This window comes from Coregonus clupeaformis, chromosome 18, assembly GCF_020615455.1.
Source record: "Coregonus clupeaformis isolate EN_2021a chromosome 18, ASM2061545v1, whole genome shotgun sequence".
Classification (NCBI taxonomy): domain Eukaryota; kingdom Metazoa; phylum Chordata; class Actinopteri; order Salmoniformes; family Salmonidae; genus Coregonus; species Coregonus clupeaformis.
Genome location: NC_059209.1, coordinates 6,089,196 through 6,107,255, shown reverse-complemented (window position 1 = coordinate 6,107,255; position 18,060 = coordinate 6,089,196). Strand labels below are relative to the sequence as shown.

General features: G+C 41.1%; 2 protein-coding genes across 8 annotated transcripts in view; one reads left to right on the top strand and one right to left on the bottom strand.

Annotated features, from left to right (window-relative positions):
* LOC123493066 (sodium/calcium exchanger 1-like) overlaps positions 1-4,547 on the top strand; it is a 49,313-nt gene extending 44,766 nt beyond the window's left edge. For all 4 annotated transcript variants that reach the window (XM_045226757.1, XM_045226756.1, XM_045226755.1 and 1 more), the window contains 3 exons: positions 324-423; positions 2,479-2,751; positions 3,128-4,547. In XM_045226757.1, coding sequence (XP_045082692.1) covers positions 324-423; positions 2,479-2,751; positions 3,128-3,504 — 750 coding nt within the window. In that variant the 3' untranslated portion in view covers positions 3,505-4,547. The remainder of the gene's footprint in view (positions 1-323; positions 424-2,478; positions 2,752-3,127) is intronic.
* Positions 4,548-11,546: 6,999 nt separating this feature from the next.
* LOC121572360 (myosin-11) overlaps positions 11,547-18,060 on the bottom strand; it is a 45,467-nt gene continuing 38,953 nt past the window's right edge. For 3 of the 4 annotated variants that reach the window (XM_041884415.2, XM_041884417.2, XM_041884416.2), the window contains 6 exons: positions 17,685-17,747; positions 17,479-17,562; positions 16,788-16,871; positions 14,152-14,214; positions 13,906-14,034; positions 11,547-12,079 (listed from right to left, as the gene is read on the bottom strand). In XM_041884415.2, the coding sequence (XP_041740349.2) occupies positions 11,772-12,079; positions 13,906-14,034; positions 14,152-14,214; positions 16,788-16,871; positions 17,479-17,562; positions 17,685-17,747 (731 nt within the window). In that variant the 3' untranslated portion in view covers positions 11,547-11,771. The remainder of the gene's footprint in view (positions 12,080-13,905; positions 14,035-14,151; positions 14,215-16,787; positions 16,872-17,478; positions 17,563-17,684; positions 17,748-18,060) is intronic. The other variant, XM_041884418.2, reaches the window with a different exon arrangement.

The following is an 18,060-nucleotide window of genomic DNA, read 5'->3' as shown; positions in this document are numbered from 1 at the left end:
CTTCAGGCGTTTGGAAATTGCTCCCAAGGATGAACCAGACTTGTGGAGGTCTACAATTTTTTTCATCACTGGAATTGTGATACAGTGAATTATAAGTGAAATAATCTGTCTGTAAACAATTGTTGGAAAAAGATGTCCTAACCGACTTGCCAAAACTATAGTTTGTTAACAAGAAATTTGTGCAGTGGTAAAAAACAAGTTTTAATGACTCCAACCTAAGTGTATGTAAACTTCCGACTTCAACTGTATGTTTTTGTGGAATGCTAAATAACCAGGATTTGAGGATTATTAAGACTGAAATCTTCTCTTCTGGTGCCCCACAGAACACAGTGGATAAGCTGATTAAGAAGACCAACCTGGCTCTATTGATTGGAACCAATAGCTGGAGGCAGCAGTTTATGGAAGCTATCACAGTCAGCTCTGGTAAGCAAATCAATCAATCATTTCATTGGCAAACTATAGAGCTTTTTAGAAATGTGTTTGTAACAAAGTGTCCAACCAGCAACCTAGGCCTAAACCTCAAAAGAGCAAGCCACAACTAGAGTGTCAGGGGAAAACTCCCTAGGTCTAGGAAGTGTAGTAGGAAGAACCCTTCAGGGTAGCGTCTTAAACATAACACCATGTCTACGTCCCAAAGGGCATCCTACTCCCTTTATAGTGCACTACTTTTGACCAGGGCACTATAGTGAATAGGGTACCATTTGGGACGCAGCCTATATTCTGATTCTCGGACAACAATATGGTATGATGTATTCAGAGCCATATCAAATCTCGTCCAAATTAGAAAATATTATGTTATTTTCCTTTCAAATCACATTTGTCTTAATTGGCTACACAATCACCCTAGTCACAAAGACATCTGCCCAAATCTTAACTGGAATGCTTTTTGTAATTAGCGGGAACAGTGAAGTTCCAGTAGCGACGCCCTCCGAAGCACATTCCAGACACAATGCACTGTTGATTTATCAACGGAGGAGCGTCGAAGCACAACAAACTCATCAAGCAACACAACCACACAATCTCACACACACAATCACACACACACACACATATCACGCACACACCTACCTACACACGCACGCACGAACACACGCAAACAGACACACACACACACACACACAAACACACTGAGGGCCTGAGTGGAGCTGACAAAGCGTGTTAGCCATGGGAGTGCACTCCAGAGGAGAGTCCTCCAGGGCTAGTAATGAGATCAATAAAAAGTCCATGTAATGAATTAGTCTGCTTGTTGGGTTCTAAGCTACGTGTGTGTGGCTGTGTGTTTGTGGCCGTGTCCAGAATCAGGCTTGCCTACTACTTACTTAAACTGCATACTGTGTGCTAGTACAACATACTGTTTAGAAAAAAACAAATTCAGTAAGCAACATATATCAGCATACTAGGCTCATCCTACTGAGAATGCATCATCTAATGAGCAATTACGTTTATTCCCGCCGTTTGTTCATTTTGGTAGAGCGCGTCCCCTCAGCTGTTGTCAGACACGTGGCTCTCGAAAGACGCTTCTCTTCCTCAAAAGTGTAAAGTGAATTCTACTAGCTGAAAAGCTGAAATTAGTATGACATCCTGCCATTTAAAGCATACAAACATTTTGAAATGTCACATACTATAAAACATTCTATAAAACAATTCCTACTATTTAGAATGAAAGTATGGGTATTCAGGCACGACCATTGTGTGTGTGTGTATACTCGTGAGTTCTGAACTGTGCTAATATCCAGGCAGACCCTTTCCACTAGGGTAGGCACAGTCTTTGCTGCACTTGGACTATGGTTGATCCCTAACCTGTATGTTTACCATAACAGAAATTAGATTGGAAACAAAACAGGACAGAACATGGTCTAGCTGGATCTGTTGAACCACTCAATTGCACGCATGAGCACACACACGCACCCACTCATGCGTAGAAACAAACATTGAAACAAGTACTGAAATGCAGGCCTATGTCTTGAGACACACTTATGGACACGACATGTATTGTATTATCAAAAACACACACAAGTACAGATACACACACACACACACACACACAAACGTGACCATTCCCTGCTCCCATGCAGAGAAACGCATTCAGATGGATTTTGCACATCAGCTATTTTAAGCAACGCTGTCAGTCACCCTAATGAACTCTCCCATGGCTTCAATGAGCAGAGATGTGGCTTACTGTCCTGACTTGATGTGATAAGAGGCTTCATTATTTGTGTAATGTGGAAAAGGGAGTGGAGAGAGTGGGACTAACTGCTAACAGTACTAGGAAAGCCTAAAAAGCCTCTGTCTGTTTTCATTTAGAATGGACTAGTGGTGGCTAGCTTCTCCTGGTCCACTCACAGTTTAAGACTTATTTACATTGCCCAGAATGTTAACATTGTAGCAGAGGTTTTAACCATGTTAAACTTTGAAAATGAACCTTTGACTATGAAGTTGGGGTTACAACACATCTTCCCTCCCCTCAAAATGTCTCAGGCGATGATGACGAGGACGAGTGCGGTGAGGAGAAGCTGCCCTCCTGCTTTGATTACGTCATGCACTTCCTCACCGTCTTCTGGAAGCTCCTGTTCGCCTTTGTGCCGCCCACCGACTACTGGAACGGCTGGGCCTGCTTCGTGGTCTCCATCAGCATGATTGGCCTGCTCACCGCCTTCATCGGAGACCTGGCCTCCCACTTTGGCTGTACTGTGGGCCTCAAGGACTCCGTGACCGCCGTGGTGTTTGTGGCACTTGGAACGTCTGTGCCAGGTGCGTTCCATACATGCTGCAATACACACAGAAACGTATACACAACCACACAGACATATTCACAAACGGTGGGTTTTATTAGGACTCTGTCACCAATCTGGTGTTTGCGGCATTGGGATACCAGGTTAGTAACATACACCGTCTAACTCTTTACTCTCATGACAGGGTTTTATCACAATTAGGCATTGTCACTCCTAAAAGCAGTGCTTTGTATGAAATGTTCTTGAATACTACACTATGTCATAGCTCTTGTCATGCATGGACATCTAATTTTGGATCTGTGTCACCCTGCCACCATTCACAATTCTTATTTCCTCTCTCTCTCTCTCTCTCTGCTCTCTCTCTCTCTCTCTCTCTCTCTCTCTCTCTCTCTCAGACACGTTTGCCAGCAAGGTAGCTGCAATCCAGGACCAGTACGCTGACGCCTCCATCGGCAATGTAACGGGCAGCAATGCCGTCAATGTCTTCTTGGGCATCGGCGTGGCCTGGTCCATCGCCGCTATCTACCACAATTCCAAGGGCAACGATTTCCGGGTGGACCCGGGCACCCTGGCCTTCTCCGTCACCCTATTCACCATCTTCGCCTTTGTCGCCGTGGCCGTGCTCATGTACCGCCGCCGACCCGAGATTGGGGGTGAGCTGGGTGGGCCCCGGGGCCCCAAAATCGCGACCACCTGTCTCTTCTTCAGCCTGTGGCTCATGTACATCGTCTTCTCCTCCCTGGAAGCTTATTGCCACATTAAGGGCTTCTAGCTTCTCGAAAAAGTATCTTCTAGCTTCTCTAAAAAGAAAGCAAGATTCAAAGACAAATATTTAAAATATATTTGAAAGCTTTAGCTTCTAGAGTCTTCAAAAGCATCTGAAAGGTCTTCGAAAGCTTTTTAGTCTTTGAAAGCTTCTAAAATATATTTTCATGCTTCTAAAAAATAACCACGTTATTGCTTTCATCTAAGACCTCTGAACTATGTACAATTCCATCCAAGGTTTTGGAGGCATTGACGTGTCACATCCAAGGTCTCCTATGCCATTGACTACTACGTCCCTTTATCCTAAATCTAAGATCCATGACACTGCATGCCTTTCTGTCTCATCCAATGCTTAAGCCATTTACTGCCACATCCAAGACATCTGAAGCATCCACTACTACAACTAAGGTCTCTGAACCAACACCAGCAGGATGATGGCCCAAAAGAATTCAGACGTGAAAACGGAGGCATTATGTGTTTTTTTAAAACTATTAATTTAGTGTTTGTCCGCTAGCTCCTTCAATCCTGTTGTTGCAGCTTTATTTTAAATGGAAGCTCTCTGGTGACTTTCATTGGATCAAGACTCCTAAGGCTGTGTATCCAAAATGTAATTTCAGATTAAGCAAAAAACGTGTGCTTGTTTGGTTATACAGAACTTCAAAGCTGGGCCTAAAAGTGCTGCTGGCTGGCGTGCACAATTTCTGTTCAGTGCCAAAAAAAATTAACTAGACAAATAACTAATAATATTCCTATAACATAGAAATGTGAGTGGTTGTTTAAATGCAAAGGGCGTATGGATGATAAATGCATAGTTACTGAGGTAAATACTTAAATACCTCATTTTATGTCTACACAGTACTGTTGCAGTGATGACTGTATCTCCAATATTACAGAAACTAAAGAAACCTTTCCTTACAAGAATGTCTTGATATAAAATGTCACTAATGCACATGTTATATATTATAATTTTCCCCCCACTAAACATTTATCAGCAACAATACTATTACACTAGACAAATCAATAAATAATTAATTAGAGGTGAAATAAGCATTATGGCTTTGTGAAATGTGTAAAGGTCTATGACTACACATTTTACATGACTTGATTTATATCTTATAACGTCTTCTATGATCTTTCTTTTAATTGTGTAAAACATATTTCATTCAGTCGGCTTCATCTGCTAGCAGACCGTTTTTACAATGAAGAGATTGTGAGAACGCTAAACAGTGGAGACAGTGTCAAAGAAGACTACAACACACAGAGATTTATTTGTCAAAAGTTGATCTGAGTTTTCACTAAGATACATTTACCACAATTTACAAATTAAATATAATTGTAAAACAAAAACTACACTGTTTAAATTGAAATCAACAAGTTGTTTTATCAACAAAAAAAATGAATGAGCCTAGATATCTTCCAGTGAAAGCTTTTTGAAAATATTTTTAGGAAAATTAAACAACCTTTCCTAGCGTGGTTGGATGGGTTAAAGCTATTTTTATATTCTTATCGGACCTCTTATGACAAGGATACAGTATGGATCTTTCATATTTGGGTGAATAGGGCTTTTAAGATGTCTATCATTGTCACGTTCGTTAATCGACGGGTCAGACCAAGGCGCAGCGTGATATGCGTACATGTTTATTTTAATGAATAAACAACCGACAAAACAATAAACAAACGAAACGTGAAGTCCAATGTAGACCACAAAACATACCTACACGGAACAAGATCCCACAACCCACTAGTGCCAATAGGCTGCCTAAGTATGGTCCCCAATCAGAGACAACGAGCGACAGCTGCCTCTGATTGGGAACCACACCGGCCAACATAGAAATAGACATACTAGATTCTACAACATAGAACTAACACAACAAGGAATACACACACCCTGACTCAACATATAAGCGTCCCCTGAGTCAGGGCGTGACAATCATAGTAAGAAGATAAAGTCCTGAAAAAATATAGTATGCCATGGGCAACTGGCGGCCCTCCTTTTGTAGGCCTGCGGACCAATTAAATGTTTTAAAATAAAAAAACTAATTCTTAGGAGCTTAGTCGGGGTCTCAACTTACTGTTGAGACTTAGAATAATAGAATACACAAGGTGCAAATTCAAAATTTGGTTGTTCATCAGCAGTCACTCAATTAGCCCATGTCAGCTAAACGTTTTTTGATTGGTAATTTAGTCTAGCAGCCAGCTATCTAAACTTGTAGTAAGCATGGTCGAGTTACCAACCAGGGTGGGGCCCATTGATTATCCGTTATAATATTAAAAACTGAAAACAGTTGCCTCCACCCTATGGCAAAATGTGTAGCATTGCAGGAAATGAACTTTAAAACGTCAAATGTTTCTCTTCGCTGTCACGAAGGGGTCACTAAAATGTTTTGCTCGCGGGGGGTGGTATGGATGTGGATACGCAAACCCACGAGCCACTGCAGCCCCTCATGATGAGTTCCGTTGCCCATCCCTGTAGTATGCTATCAAGATCTCCAAGACAGAGACTGCCAATCCCTTTATATATGTGATGTCCTTTGCATCTTTCATTTTGTCTGTTAACTACCACAGGTGACAGACAAAACGGCACAAATTCTACAGTTGTGCTTCTTTCATAGAAAAGTCGTCAAGAATTTCTTGTGTGTCAAGTTTAGTCATACATTGTTGTTGATTCCTTGTCCAGGTGTGCAGCGATGTTCACTTTAGCGCTGTGGTGAGCACAGTGTGCTAGTGTTGTCTATACCTCTGTCTGAATAATCCTCAATGTTGGATTATCAATGTGCTACTTGTAAACTATATGCATGAGTGTGAACATAACTGTATATAATAAGCCGTAGTTATCATTAACATTAGGGGACACATTTTTTATACTGAGTAGTAATGGATTTGGGTTCATTGAGTTTGTTTGTGTGTGTTTGCTCCTGGAACAATGTTATCTGAAAGACTACACTTCTTTAAGGTAATGTGAACAAATCATTTCTTATTTGTACGAAAGGCAATATCTCAAACTCTTGTGTTTGTGATGGTGGCTGAAATAGTTATTCGTACTGTCCAAAACTGCATTGCTCTGCTTGAGTTTGCTGATGTCAAATTTGCAAGTTTGAGGAAAAGACGAAGCAGTACTTTGTCTGTGTTATCTTTTGTGTATATAGTGTACAGTGTTGTCAAAGTCAGTTAATTGAAAATAAAAAGATTCAAGCTATTTATTTTCCAACCCTTTGGGGACACAAGAATAGCAAATGTTGCCTTCCAGGGAAGCCATGTTGGAATTTACTTTCATACCACTTTTCCTCATATATTTCCCTTTCTTTTTTAATAAGTCTGGGTGGTTCTCAAGGTCCTTTTAATCCTTTCTTACAATGGAAGTTGTCTTGTCGTCAATACATTCAGGGGCCAAAACGGATCCTACATACCTACTACAGAGTGAATTCAGCCAAACCTAAAAAAATAAGTATCACTCTACCAGTATTGCGTGAATGAATGGTATTGTAACTTCAGTTTTGACTGGTTTAAACAAAACAAAAGGAATCAATTTTTTCTCTCACATTAAGCACATTGATTCGCTGTTAGGACAGCTGAGGCATAAAAAATAGCCATATTATGGCTTCTGTTTATTTCACCTTTCTCATTGTTCCTATTAGTGATGTCACAAACATTGACAGTATTTTATTGATTCACTCTTCCTCAGCTTGTCACAAGCCTAGGCCCATCTCTAGACTAATTGTTTTATCTATTAACATTGGTCATACCTCCTGTATAGCCTGGTCACCTTCTGTAACTGTGCTGTAGCCAACTTTTCTATTCTTCTCTCCTTGTCAAGCTATATATATACTATATATACAAAAGTATGTGGACACCCCTTCAAATTTGTGGATTCGGCTATTTCAGCCACACCCATTCCTGACAGGTGTATAAAATCAAGCGCACAGCCATGCAATCTCCATAGACAAACACTGGCAGTAGAATGGCCTTACTGAAGAGCTCAGTGACTTTCAACGTGGCACCGTCATAGGATGCCACCTTTCCAACAAGTCAGTTCATCAAATTTCTGCCCTGTTAGAGCTGCTCCGGTTAACTGTAAGTACTGTTATTGTAAAGTGGAAACATCTAGGAGCTCAGCCGCGAAGTGGTAGGCCACACAAGCTCACAGAACTGGACCGCCGAGTGCTGAAGCGCGGGGCGCGTAAAAATCATCTGTCCTCGGTTGCAACACTCACTACCGAGTTCTAAATGGCCTCTGGAGGCAGCGTCAGCACAAGAACTGTTCGTCGGGAGCTTAATGAAAGCCGAGCAGCCGCACACAAGCATAAGATCACCATGCGCAATGCCAAGCGTCGGCTGGAGAGGTGTAAAGCTCGCCGCCATTGGACTCTGGAGCAGTGGAAACGCGTTCTTTGGAGTGATGAATCACCCTTCACCATCTGGCAGTCTGACGGATGAATCTGGGTTTGGCGGATGCCAGGAGAACGCTACCTGCCCCAATGCATAGTTCCCACTGTAAAGTTTGGTGGAGGAGGAATAATGGTCTGGGGCAGTTTTTCATGGTTCGGCTAGGCCACTTAGTTCCAGTGAAGGGAAATCTTAATGCTACAGCATACAATGACATTCTAGACAATTCTGTGCATCCTACTTTGTGGCAACCATTTGGGGAAGGCCTTTTCCTGTTTCATCATGACGTGCACAAAGCGAGGTCCATACAGAAATGGTTTGTCGAGATCGGTGTGGAAGAACTTGACTGGCTTGCACAGAGCCCTGACCTCAACCCCATCGAACACCTTTGGGATTAATTGGAACGCCGACTGCGAGCCAGGCATAATCGCCCAACATCAGTGCCCGACCTCACTAATGCTCTTGTGGCTGAATGGAAGCAAGTCCCCGCAGCAATGTTACAACATCTAGTGGAAAGCCTTCCCAGCACAGTGGAGGCTGATATAGCAGCAAAGGGGGGACCAACTGTATATTAATGCCCATGATTTTGGAATGAGATGAGCAGGTGTCCACATACTTTTGGTCATGTATTGTACATCCTGGTATGACAAGAACGAACACAGAGAGGAGTTGGCAAAAGCACAAACAGACTGGACCACCAGGCTAGGTAATACAAGCACCATATTTAACTCAGAATGCTTGTTCTATAGGTTTCATTGAGTTTTTTATTTTATTTATCAGGGTTTTTGGTTTAAATGTATTTGTTTGCTGTAAAAAAATTAATATATAATGTCATGTTTTTCTTCCATTGTGCACGCAAAACAGGAGGGACGTACACAATCTGTAATGTGTACCAAGGCTCAGTTAGTTCTGTCACAGAAAATAAAGTTTTGAAACCTAGCTAATTTCAGGGAAATCAGTATTGTTATTGGTATGTACATAGTTGTGTATGATGGGGGCCAGTATGAAAACAAACAAAAAAACATGTATGCATTCACTAAATGTAAGTCGCTCTGGATAAGAGCGTCTGCTAAATGACTAAAATGTAAATGTAATGTAATGTTAGGAGTTGGGTATTTGGTCAAATAGATATGTCTGATTAACAGTAAGTTGGCTCCCCCTTCTGGTACATATAGCTGATACTGTATTGACAAACGCCTCCGATACATATTACTGTATTCCTGTACAGGATTGTGGTTTAAGTAAGAATTGTTTTACTCTTTTTGCCCTTCAAAAGTATCTGTGTGTGCAGGTCAACCAGAAGAGATTCATTAAACGGGCAATCTGCAGTTCAAAAAATAACAAAGCGGCCACCCTTTTTGGGGAAACAGCTTAGGGATGGGGTTTCCATCCATAGTCGGGGCTATGGATGCAAGGACTGACCATCCATGAGATCAAAATGATAGTTTTAACCATGTTTTGAAGCTATACCGTGTTTGTTTACAATTACATTGTTTACAAATAATGGAGTGAAACAAGCTTATCTTTTGGGTCCTGATGGGGTTAGACCAGGGGTGAACAACTGCCCCCTCGCATTGAGGATTTCAAGTTGAAGGCCAACTGAGGTACTGCAGGCTGCCATTAGCAACTAAATGATCCTTATAACTTCTTCTGTGTGCAATTTCAAAATAATCGGTTGAAGGACATACACCTAGTGTATTAGAAGCAATTATTGGTACCATGATTGTTTTCAATGTTTTTTGTTTTTTTATATATCCACGAATATTGACCACGATGATCACCATTTCCTCATTCACTATAATGGGGGATCATGTTTTCTGGAAACAATGCCTGCAGTACCTCGGTCGGCCTTCAACATTAAATCCTCAATGCTAGGGGGCAGTCGTTCTCCCCTGACTCAATGAGAGGAGGCAGCACTGAGCTAGCCTGCAACGTCAATTCCTAGAGAAGCTCAAACTGCGCATGCGATGTTTCCAAAAACTCCTTCATGTAGCAAGATGGTGACACGCTGAAATGACACTTATTGATCTTCAAATGCGCCACTGAGCATTCTCATAGGAAACAATGGGGTGACGTCATCGATGGCTTCGTCCATATTCTTTACAGTCTGTGGGTTAGACAGTTGAACTAAGCACATGAGGCATTTATAGGTTATATTCTTCAAGAATCAATGGCTTTATATTATTCATTTAAAAGTCCACAAATGGAAGTAGCAGTTGCAGATTGCCCAGCTGATGGAAAGGGTGGAAAAACAGAGGCCGGAGAGTGAATCCAGCCAGAGAGGAAGAGGCGAAGCTAGACGTTTTACTCAGCCCAAAATCTGTCCATGAAAATAAGCTGACGAAGTGAGGAATTTTTGTATGGAGGTCAATGAGAGAGTCAAATTTGGTCAACAAAAAATGTAATTGCTAATTTTCTAAGTGAGGCTTATTTGATCGAAAAGGAGTTTCGTAATGGTTAGGTTGTTACGAATGGACGCATATGGCATTTCAGCAACTTTGAAAAAACTTTATATCAGAGTTGTGCCTGTTGTCATGAAGATAGATAGAGGACTCATGGATATAACTCATTTTAGTATGGACATTGCAATGGAGAGATTCCACAATTTTAAAGTAGCCAACTGAGTGGGGATTCTTATGAGTTGGGAGCAATCAGCCAATGAAGAAGAAGACAATTGACTACTTTAAAATGGAGATAGCCTCAATGGCGCTTCCCATGCTGTCACAGACGCTATAATGGGACAGATACAAATGTGAGTCCTCCATCTATCTCTATGGCCTGTTGTTCACACACATATCTGCCCTCTCATTGGCTAGAATGGTCCCACCTGATCTCGCCTCTCCCGCCTGCCTTCCATCTTTGAGAACATGTATTTCCATTATTAGAGCGGTCACTCGAATATATCTTTTCAATATAATACACAATCTTTGATCCAACCGGAGAACAACTGCCCCCTCTCATTGAAGCCATGGAAGTTCAAGGCCGACCACGGTACTGTTAGCAGAAAACAGGATGCCCCATTACAGTGAATGGAAAAATGGCAATCTTCATGGTCAATCTTTCTGTAAATACATGTTTTTTTAAAGACAATCAGTACCAATAATTGCTTCTAATAAACCAGGTGTATGTCCTTCAACGGAGTATTTTTAAATCGCACACAGAAGATAATATAACCCCAGTTGGCCTTCAACTTGAGTTACTCAATGAGAAGGGGCAGCACTGAGCTAGCCTGCAACATCACTTCCTGGAGTAGCTCAAACTGCACATGTTAAGGCTCGCACACATTGCACCGAATGTGGATCTAGCGTTGGTCTGCTGAGCATTCAGCGCGCTGTGTTTTAGGGACCAGACCCTGTAGGCTGGATGCTGACATTTTTGTAGAAGTCTGACTATTGACAGTTTTCACGCTATTCTACATGTAAAATCGTTGCACATTCGGTTATCAAATTACGTTCAGAGGTGCTAAGTACTATCGGTCAGCAAATGCTTATGGTGTGTCTGAGCCCTAATGTCTCCATGAGAGGCTGTCTTAACCGACTTTATTTGGCTTCAATGCGCTGTTGAGTCTTCCCATAGGAATTAATTGTGTCACGTGATTGATGGCTTTGTCCATTCATATACAGTCATTGGATCCAACACAGATTTGTCACATGATGTCATAAAATATGAAAGAGAGAGGTGATGATACTTTATTCAAACCCAAGGGGAAATTAGTTACAGCAGCCATAATACAAACAATCACAAGATGATTACTATTAAAAGTTAAAATTGGCTTAAATTTTTTGGATGGCTAATTGTATCAACTAATTATCAATTATTCCTGACTACAAAAGACTTAGGGACTTCATGTGGGTGCACTTTAGTACAGGGTTCGGGAGGGACATAAGGACTTTAGTGGTGTAGGACCATAGCTGGGTTGGTGGGGAAGAGCAAGAAGCCACTAAAGATGTTGTGGTTGGACGAGTCATCAAACAGCCCATACCCCCGGGGAAGCTCCATGTACACACGATCACCTTTCTCCAGCTGCAGAATCAGGGCACCTGATATGTACTGGTAACTACCATTGAAGTTGTCCTGGACGTTGTGTAGCAGCAGATGTCCATTTTTGGTCAAGTACACACCAAATTTCTGATTAGACTTTCGTCCCATGGCGGTGAATCTGAAGTAGTAGACTCCTTTCACTGGTGCTCTGAAGATGCCTGTATCAAAGGAGAATCTGGGATAAACACTGTCCGTCTCTCATAGACACCGGAGCAGCCTGTTGGACATGTGTGTTTATAGAGTATATGAAGATTGTATGTGGTAGCGGTACATAGTATTGTTGCAACCCACTGGGCACACCACGCCATTTCAACGTGGAAATGTGGGTAATATTTGGTTGAGATTTCAACCTTTATTCACCCACTCAAAAACACAGCCAGAAGTTTGTTGAAATCCCAATGTGTTTTCACTATGCTAACAACCATCTAAAAGCACAACCAAATTCCAATGGAAAAACAATGTCTGATTTTTTGTTTAGTTGTCATCTTAAAGTGTTATCACTGTACTTTCAACCATTTTTAAGCATAACAAAGTTAAATTGGGAATACAATGTCAGATATTTTGTATTTATACAACAAGTTAATGTGTTAGTTGTGTTAGTTTAGTTGTCATCTAAATGTATTATCACTGTGCTTCATCTAATAGCACAAACAAATCACCTGGATTGCAGTTGAGATTACATAAAAAGTACATAGTGCAAGTGATCATTGCTGTTCATTTACATTTTCATTTGATTTAGTCTATTCTTTAACTTTGTTTGAGATGGAGACGTGAATCCCACATATAAATTATTAATTTGCAGACAAACTGGAATTAAAGCAAGACTAAGCTGAAGCGTTACAGATTCCGCGATAGAAATGTAAAGGTAATTTCCGATTGAGCCAACATATGCAGGGTTTACCGTGAATGCAGTCTCCACTAACGCGGGAACATTGCCTTTACATTTCAATCACGCTGTAACGCTGAATTTCCGCAATAAGGATTGAATAAGTCAGTGGCACAGATGGAACTATCCAAGTAGAATATACATCTACTTCAAATGTTGATATTTGGTTGTGTTGACAACCAAACACAATTCAATATCGAGTTTGTCTACAAATTAATAATTGATATGTTGGATTCACGTCTCCATCTCAACCCAAAATCAAAGTTAAAGAATAGGTCTACATCTAATCTAATCAAACTTGAAATGCACTTTAAATCAAGTTTGCTTTGATTTAGTCCTATTCTTTCGTGTATATTTTTGGTTGAGATGGATAAGTTAATCCAACATATGAATGATTAATTTGTAGACAAATTTGAAATTAACCAAAGCTTGTTGTCTATTTTTAGTTGAACCCTGGGTTGAATTGAAACAATAGCTGTTGATGACTTTGTAAATGCTATAATGGCCTAAATAGTATCATTGATGATATATGACTTATAAAGTGTGGTTACATTTCATTTGCTCTGTTAAACCTACCCTTTGGAATGAATTCGCTAGCAACAGTGAATATTTAGTTATTAAGAAATCTCTCAATAATCATTCTCACAATAGTACGTTGGTAGTAGTCAGTGACAAATATCAATGCCGGGCTTGGTAAAACTGTAGATAGATCAACTCTCCAGCAGGAGGTGCTGCCCAGCCTATTGTCTAATTTCTGATAGTGGATATAACGTTGAAGATCTGACGTTGTTTCCAAGGTACAAATTGAACATATTTGAGTTTTGTCTATGTTGAAAATTGGTTACAATGATGACATAATAATGTGATTGAAATTTTACTCTCAAAACAACAGTTAATTACTTTTTTCTAATCCAATGTATAGATTCCTCATCACAATACATTGACAAATTACGTTGAAACAATGTTGATTCAATCAGTTTATGCCCAGTGGGAATGTAAGCCACACCTGTAGTATTGTTGGTGTATAAGCAGCACCTGTAGTATTGTTGCCATAAGCTGCACCTGTAGTATTGTTGGTGTAAGGCTGTAAACTGTTACCTGAGGTTGTGTCGTAAGCATTGTCGATGTTGGTGAATACTTTTTTGTAGACCAGAGTTTTCCCTGAGTTGAAGGGTCCCACAAATCCTGAGTTAGTCAAACCAACAGAGAAGGCCACATTCGTTCTGTCTGCAAACACAGGAGAGTACGCTTTATTTAGCCCATTTAACTATTATTAGCATGGCATGGCCACACAGTGTTTGTGTCCGTAAATGATGGATTGAGCTGATGGTTTTTGTATGTCACCTGCAATAATTCTCTTCAGTTCCTCCAGCTTGCTCTCACTGATTGTCACTCTGTTGTCCAAGCCTGAAATAGTATGAAAATGTTCAACAATGGGCCTAATCATTGTTATTAAACACATGATTTACCACAATGTATGTACAGTGAGGGAAAAAAGTATTTGATCCCCTGCTGATTTTGTACGTTTGCCCACTGACAAATAAATGATCAGTCTATTTAATGGTAGGTTTATTTGAACAGTGAGAGACAGAATAACAACAAAAAAATCCTGAAAAACGCATGTCAAATTTTTTTTGTAATTGATTTGCATTTTAATGAGGGAAATAAGTATTTGACCCCTCTGCAAAACATGACTTAGTACTTGGTGGCAAAACCCTTGTTGGCAATCACAGAGGTCAGACGTTTCTTGTAGTTGGCCACCAGGTTTGCACACATCTCAGGAGGGATTTTGTCCCACTCCTCTTTGCAGATCTTCTCCAAGTCATTAAGGTTTCGAGGCTGACGTTTGGCAACTCGAACCTTCAGCTCCCTCCACAGATTTTCTATGGGATTAAGGTCTGGAGACTGGCTAGGCCACTCCAGGACCTTAATGTGCTTCTTCTTGAGCCACTCCTTTGTTGCCTTGGCTGTGTGTTTTGGGTCATTGTCATGCTGGAATACCCATCCACGACCCATTTTCAATGCCCTGGCTGAGGGAAAGAGGTTCTCACCCAAGAATTGACGGTACATGGCCCCGTCCATCGTCCCTTTGATGCGGTGAAGTTGTCCTGTCCCCTTAGCAGAAAAGCACCCTCAAACATAATGTTTCCACCTCCATGTTTGACGGTGGGGATGGTGTTCTTGGGGTCATAGGCAGCATTCCTCCTCCTCCAAACATGGCGAGTTGAGTTGATGCCAAAGAGCTCCATTCTGGTCTCATCTGACCACAACACTTTCACCCAGTTCTCCTCTGAATCATTCAGACGTTCATTGGCAAACTTCAGACGGGCCTGTATATGTGCTTTCTTGAGCAGGGGGAACTTGCGGGCGCTGCAGGATTTCAGTCCTTCACGGTGTAGTGTGTTACCAATTGTTTTCTTGGTGACTATGGTCCCAGCTGCCTTGAGATCATTGACAAGATCCTCCGTGTAGTTCTGGGCTGATTCCTCACCATTCTCATGATCATTGCAACTCCACGAGGTGAGATCTTGCATGGAGCCCCAGGCCGAGGGAGATTGACAGTTCTTTTGTGTTTCTTCCATTTGCAAATAATCGCACCAACTGTTGTCACCTTCTCACCAAGCTGCTTGGCGATGGTCTTGTAGCCCATTCCAGCCTTGTGTAGGTCTACAATCTTGTCCCTGACATCCTTGGAGAGCTCTTTGGTCTTGGCCATGGTAGAGAGTTTGTAATCTGATTGATTGATTGCTTCTGTGGACAGGTGTCTTTTATACAGATGAGTCCCTTTAAGAGTGTGCTCCTAATCTCAGCTCGTTACCTGTATAAAAGACACCTGGGAGCCAGAAATCTTTCTGATTGAGAGGGGGTCAAATACTTATTTCCCTCATTAAAATGCAAATCAATTTATAACATTTTTGACATGCGTTTTTCTGGATTTTGTTGTTGTTATTCTGTCTCTCACTGTTCAAATAAACCTACCATTAAAATTATAGACTGATAATTTCTTTGTCAGTGGGCAAACATACAAAATCAGCAGGGGATCAAATACTTTTTTCCCTCACTGTAGCTTATCTTACCTGCATTTTCGGCAGTCATGTCTCAAGTGTATGTAAAACTAACAATGACTCAATAAAATGAAGAATTATATACGCAACAATTATTTGATTTTACTGAGTTACAGTTCATATAAGGAAATCAGTCAATTTAAATATATTCATTAGTCCCTAATCTATGGATTTCACATGACAGGGCAGGGGCCCACCCACTTGGGAGACTGGCCCACCCACTGAGGAGCAAGGCCCAGCCAATCAGAATGAGTTTTTCCCCCCAAAAGGGTTTTATTACAGACAGAAATACTCCTCAGTTTCATCAGCTGTCCGGGTGGCTGGTCTCAGACGATCCCACAGGTGAAGAAGCCAGATGTGGAGGTCATGGGCTGGCGTGGTTACACGTGGTCTGCGGTTGTAAGGCCGGTTGGACGTACTGCCAAATGCTCTCAAACGACGATGGAGGCGGCTTATGGTAGAGAACTTAACATGCAATTATTTGGCAACAGCTCTGGTGGACATTCCTGCAGTCAGCATGCCAATTGCACGCTCCCTCAAAACTTGAGACATCTGTGGCATTGTGTTGTGTGGCACCATCTGCATTGTGTTGTGTGGCACCATCTGTGGCACCTGGGTCTCACTGGCTGTCACTCTGGCCTCCAGGGCTGAAAATAAACATTGCTAAACTAATCAACAATTACATTTAGCAGACGATCTTATCCAAAGCGACTTACAGGAGCAATTAGGGTTAAGTGCCTTGCTTAAGGGCACATCGACAGATTTTTCACCTAGTCGGCTCAGGGATAAGAACCAGCGACCTTTCAGTTACTGGCACAACACTCTTACCCACTAAGCTACCTTCTCTCCCAATGATTTGAGAGAAGCACTACTTTTCATACCATTATATTCACAGCAGTCATCTCTCGTTATTACCTGCATTTGCTTTCTTCAGTTCTACCACCTGAGTCTCACTGGCTGTAACTCTGGTACCCAAGGATGACAGTTCTGCTGCTTGGGCTGGAATTATAAAAGTCAATATCCAGAGTTGTTGAGTGTTATTTACTATCAAACTACATGAATGTGAAGAATGTTCACTATTATATTAGTGTTGTTTCCTAAAATATCCCAGGTGTCATGGTTTTACTGATCATCTGTGATTTAGCTCAACATCGTTATTATTGATTTATTTACCCCCACCCCCCACCCCCAAAAAAAGAAAAGAAAAGTAAACACGTTATAATTGGTCCATTTTCAAAAGACTTAGCACAAAATCATTTGTAATGATTGTGATGCTCTCTATCTTACGTTCAGAACCTTTCATTGTGCATTCATTGTCTTTGAATACATCTTTCACATCAGAGTCATTCATGTAAACTAAGCACTTGGCACAATTTTGGTTCAGTAGTTATGAGCAGTTTGATTCAGTCATTGATTAAAATTATAAGATAATCCCGTAAAGAATTATGTGAAAATTGCAGTGTGAAAAGCACTGAACCTTGAGGTAAACCCAATTCGACTTTGGAGTGCTCAGATGATTTGGCATCTGACTTTACCAGCTCAATAAGAACCACAACACCACATTGTATCTCAAACATTTTCATGAATTCATAATTTCTTATCTTACCTGCATTCTCTTTCTTCACTTCTTCCACCTGACTCTTACTGTCTGTCACTCTGGTCTCCAAGACTAACACCTTTGCTGCTTGGGCTGAAATTACACAAATATATAATACTACATAATCTAGACAATATCCAATCAAGGCAATATCCAGAGCTGTTCATTTTAAACTGAAAAAAATTAACTAAATCCTTTTTTATAACACATACTACCTGCATTCTCTTCCTTCAATTCCACCACCTGTCTCTCATTGGTTGTCACTCTGGTCTCCAGGGCTGAAAAGAAACATTGCTAAACTTATCAACCATTACTGAGTTTAGACAAGCACTACTTTTTATGGCATATACACTGAGTGTACAACACATTAGGAACACCTTCCTAATATTGAGTTGCACCCCCCCTTTGCCCTCAGAGCACCCTCAATTCGTCGGGGCATGGACTCCAAAAGGCGTCAAAAGCGTTCCACAGGGATGCTGGCCCATGTTGACCCCAATGCTTCCCACAGTTGTGTCCTTTGGGTGGTGGACCATTTTTATACATGGGAAACTGTTGAGTGTGAAAAACCCAGCAACGTTGCAGTTCTTGACA